Here is a 4,466-nt window from a genome sequence, read left to right on the forward strand (position 1 = left end):
TCACGTTGTTAGCTAACATGTTTTAATGCTAGTAAAAAGGCTTGCCTAACCCAAGACTGGAGGGGAGTCTAGCGGAGCCATGCGCATATGGGCGTCTGATCGATATTAGCTGTGGCGTACGCATGTGCATTCTAGTCCTGTGCACACTGCTGCCCCATTGGTCAGTCCCGTCTCGACTGACACCGTATCAGCAGTTCTTACCGTCTTGTGTTCACAGTGGGCACCCCAAGAGCACGGAGCCACAAATTCGGCAATGCAGTTCATAGTAGTCGACTTTCACCCTTTCTATTGGATACTGGGGTCGTTCACTAAACCAAATTCGAGACTCAGGATCGATTCCAGAATCGCTTATAACAAGTATAGTACAATGCTATAATCGACTTTAAATATGGAGGGGACTGTGACGTAGTATTGTACCGGTTTCCAATGCAATTTTCGCTACGCCCAAAAAATTAGAGTTGACTTTTCATGTTTGTGAAGTACGGTAAACCTCATCATTTCTAACTCGTACACACACACACAACTTTGAATGTTCTGCCATGGAACGATATTTCGTCGAGACAATTCTGATTAGGGGTGCGGTTGGCAGGTTTCATGTCCAGCGTCAACGCGAAGCACGTGGGAGCTTAATGAGATTGTATACTGTGTTAAACTGAGAATACCCGATAATCAACTTACAGGTGCGCCATCAGATGATGTAGAGGGCCAAGATGGATAGAAGGTTTCTTTTAGCGGTGAATTTCCCACTATAATAGGGCACCGAAGGCGCCGTGCAGCCGCGGTCACGGATAGTTATTGTGCGTCGCCTTAGTCCGCACAAGAGCCGTTTGGCGACCTTACTCAAAACAAAGAACAAAACAGAATAAGTACAGCTCATGGGGCATTGTAAGATATCTGCTAGAGTGCTGGCCCTTTCTGAATTGCAAACGATAGTAAATAAGAGTTTCTCGACACTGCTGTGAGAAAGTTCGGTGTACCTGCTGCACGCATGCGCGTGGCAGGACGGAGACAGCAGTTCGGTCCAGTGGTAGACCAGGCTTCCTGTGAGGGCTCCTCACTGGAGAGTTGAGGTGCGATGCTTAGACCTATGATATGCCTGCAGAATACGGAGTGAGAGGACACCCCCCTTCTCAGAGTTGAACTCCCATTCTAATTGATGGCAACCGAATTCTCTACGCAGTTGGCTCCATCAGCTTTCTTCAACGGCAACGATGACCTGTCCATAGCCGGTGACAGTCTCCTGAAAACCACTTATTCGTCGTTGTCGTCAGCTGCTGTCCCCAAGGAACACTACTACAAGACGAAGCTCTGTGTTTTCCACACTCTTCAAGGTCGATGTGTTCATGGTGTCAACTGTACCTACGCTCACGGTGTAGATGATTTGGTGTCTCTCAGCGGGCTGCTTGACTCACCTCCTTCTCCTCGTGGTTATTATGGAAATCCCAAGTCTCTTCCGGGCTCTCTTGGTGGGCACTTTCCCCCAATATTGCGCTCGGCTGGCAAACGCAACAAGCATCGCTATGATGCTCATGGGACTCTTCGTTCGGCGGACGCCTTGGGCCGTGGTAGACGCATGAGTCGTAGACGAACAAGGCCAAGGCTATCAGCTGGAAGACCATGGACTACCCTACGTTTACCTCCAGCAGAGGACCTGCTTTCTGGGGTTCGCACAAGTATTGGCGAAGAAAGCCTCCTCTCACACAGCTCGCTATACTCCACAAACGATAATAAGTTCGACAACGGCGATTATATAAATTACCTGCCATCTGAGGAGAATACTTGGACTGTTGATGACGCAGAGTTTTGTCGAAATGAAGATGCTGCTTCACAACTCTTTGGGGAAGCTCTGCACCTCCTCGATGACAATTCAGCTGAGTATGATTCGTGCGCTTCACGCAACATGCACTATTGTCATTCGTTTCAACCTTATCACTAGAGGTAGATCTGATTCCTCTTAACCTGGCGTATTTCGGTTCATGATTTCATCTCGTCGTTTCGTCGCTAAAGTCTGGCCAAATGTATTAACTTTCAGTTTCGCACACGGCGGCAGTGCCCAAATGAATAGGTCCCTCTCTATTGCGTGGCAATAAAGAGGGATATCTTATTAATAGGAACTCTCTGTGCGACTTTCACAAATGTCGCTCTTAGTGCTTTCTCATCACAAGTGCCGGCCTGCGTACCTAATGGTACTATTAGAGGTTACTTTCTGCAGTACATTCGGTACTCGGCTAACTAGGGCGGTACATGCTCGACTGCTTGGTAGCTCCCATTTTTCACCTTCGTATGGTTCCGACCCCTTCCTAGGCACACGCTTGGTAGGGCTCGTTGCCGTTACATTTATTCAATTTTTCACAGAATGATTCAGTCTTTCCTGGTCGATCTTGTCGTTGTTGATTTATAAATCATTCAATAGATCATATCCATCGACTGTTTCGAGGGGAAACTGTCCAGGGTAGTCTCAGAAGACCAGTAAGGATAATGCGCGATTCGTGACGAAAAAGAACTGCTACTAGCAGCCTGCTAGTCTGATCAGTTGAGTATTATGCTGAAATGCAAGTCGTAGGGACACGGTACTGCCGTGACGGTAACTTCACTCACAGTACAGCCATACATACAACTTTTGAGGGATGACATTTCGCGTTTGGTTCTGTCAAGCCAGGAATCCTGGCACGATGTGGCGCGGTGTAGAGCGCGCCAAGTGGAATATGGAGGACCGCTGGGTGCAAACTACCAGGAATGCATACCACTCGAGTTCAAACTATTCAAGTCATGGGCATTTCTCATAGGGCATAGCTTGGAGCACTTATACTTGGCGAGCGTGCGGTCTTTGTCTACTCGAACTACATGCGAGCCATAGAAAATATCACAGGGGCGCTGAGAGGCATTATCAACAAATGCTTTCTCAGTTGGGCTGTCGCCGCACAACTGTGAGCGCTGGATATCCACGTAGAGCTGTGATACACTCCTCCAAAGAAAAGTATTGGGAACTCAAAAGCTGACTCTAGGGCTCTTACGGCAGCCTACGTCACACTCAGTTTGCCTCTAAGAGTGTTCCATTATCCCAAATTCCTCTGTCACGGGTGGTATTGTGATAGCAGACGGTAACGGTGTTGAAAAAATCATATGGAGAAGACGTGCATGCTCTAGGTCGATCCCTCTGGCACTTCCTCGCTACGGGTGGTAGTAGTTGTGCGCATGCAGAATGAGACTGTGTGGGCACATCTGTGACATCTGTCCCTTCTGCAACTCGATAAAGGAAGGAGACATTCATCACTTTCTCTTCCACCGCACTCACTGGTCTCGGCATTGGGCCGACCTGGAGATAGCAGTGAATGGTAGAGGAATCCCATACCCACCTGAGCAAGGCAATACTCTCGTACGGAATGATGGGTTGGCAAGGAGGATGGGCAACTTCATCAAGGTCGCTGGGAGACTACGAGAGCAGCGACTCGGTTTGTGTCGAGCGGTCAGTCCGAACAGAGCGTTGCCATTTCGTAGAAGTCGCGGAAGTTGTTGTAGTGCCTTGCTGTACCACGCCCACAGAGGAAAGCACTTAGCGCCTAGTACGAGCGTCATAGCAGACCGTAGAACGTGTGTTAAAGAATGCTCAGTGAAAAAGCTTCGCATATACTAATGTCAAGTAAAATCCTCAGATTCGTTAGTATGTAAACCGTCGACTGAGCGAAGAGTTGAAAGCCGTCCCACTAGAAGAGAGCTCTGAGTGTTTATGGGTACACAGGCCATAGTTCTGGGCCGAACTCTGCTTGTTCCCACATGGGTCCACTGAGGACAGAGTGCCCGAGTAACGAAGGGTTTCCATCCACGAAGAGTGGTCTTCTCCATTGTTGAACAATGGAGAAGACAATGATTGTTCTATCAATCGTCAGTGTCGTAGTTTTGCGGTTGGACAACATTGAAATGTTCCCTTAACGCCGTCATGATTCATGACTGACAATGTCCACTCTACTCACTTCATACCTTCTCAAATAGACTAGACGTGTTCAGCTACACTTCACTTGACTCGCCTGTTTCGGGTGATCGGATCGTTGATGATACTCTGCAGTATGAGGCGACGAACCCACTTCCAAGCAGTGTTGAGTTGGCTTCCCTCAGCCGCGCACAATTTGCATACCTTCCTACACTACTTGCAAGTTGACTTTTTCATAGATCTCGATCTCCCATTCCCGTGTATAGATAATCCCGACATGCGATTGGAGACTAGAATGACGATTGTTGGGAGTGGTCACGGTTTACCGTCTTCCGGGCTTGACCGTCAATCAATAGACGGCGTCAAGTATCGTCGACGAGTTCCGCGTGAGTGACGCCCTCAATGTACGCGTGCACACTTCGTCTCTGGGACGATGCGTTCCAAGCAGCACGTGCCTTCCAAGCGCCTTCAAAGCCGCGGCTTGAGTAGTTACGGGTCTTATGCTCTTTGTTGCAGATCTGTGTACTCACATGGCCAG

General features: G+C 48.6%; 1 protein-coding gene across 1 annotated transcript; it reads left to right on the top strand.

Annotated features, from left to right (window-relative positions):
• The first annotated feature begins 1,132 nt into the window (after positions 1-1,132).
• Pmar_PMAR021470 (hypothetical protein) lies at positions 1,133-2,357 on the top strand. The gene has a single exon (XM_002769324.1). The coding sequence runs from the start codon at positions 1,157-1,159 to the stop codon at positions 1,934-1,936; it is 780 nt and encodes a 259-aa protein (XP_002769370.1). The 5' UTR covers positions 1,133-1,156; the 3' UTR covers positions 1,937-2,357.
• Positions 2,358-4,466: the final 2,109 nt, after the last annotated feature.

This window comes from Perkinsus marinus (genome assembly GCF_000006405.1).
Source record: "Perkinsus marinus ATCC 50983 genomic scaffold scf_1104296966012, whole genome shotgun sequence".
NCBI lineage: Eukaryota > Perkinsozoa > Perkinsida > Perkinsidae > Perkinsus > Perkinsus marinus.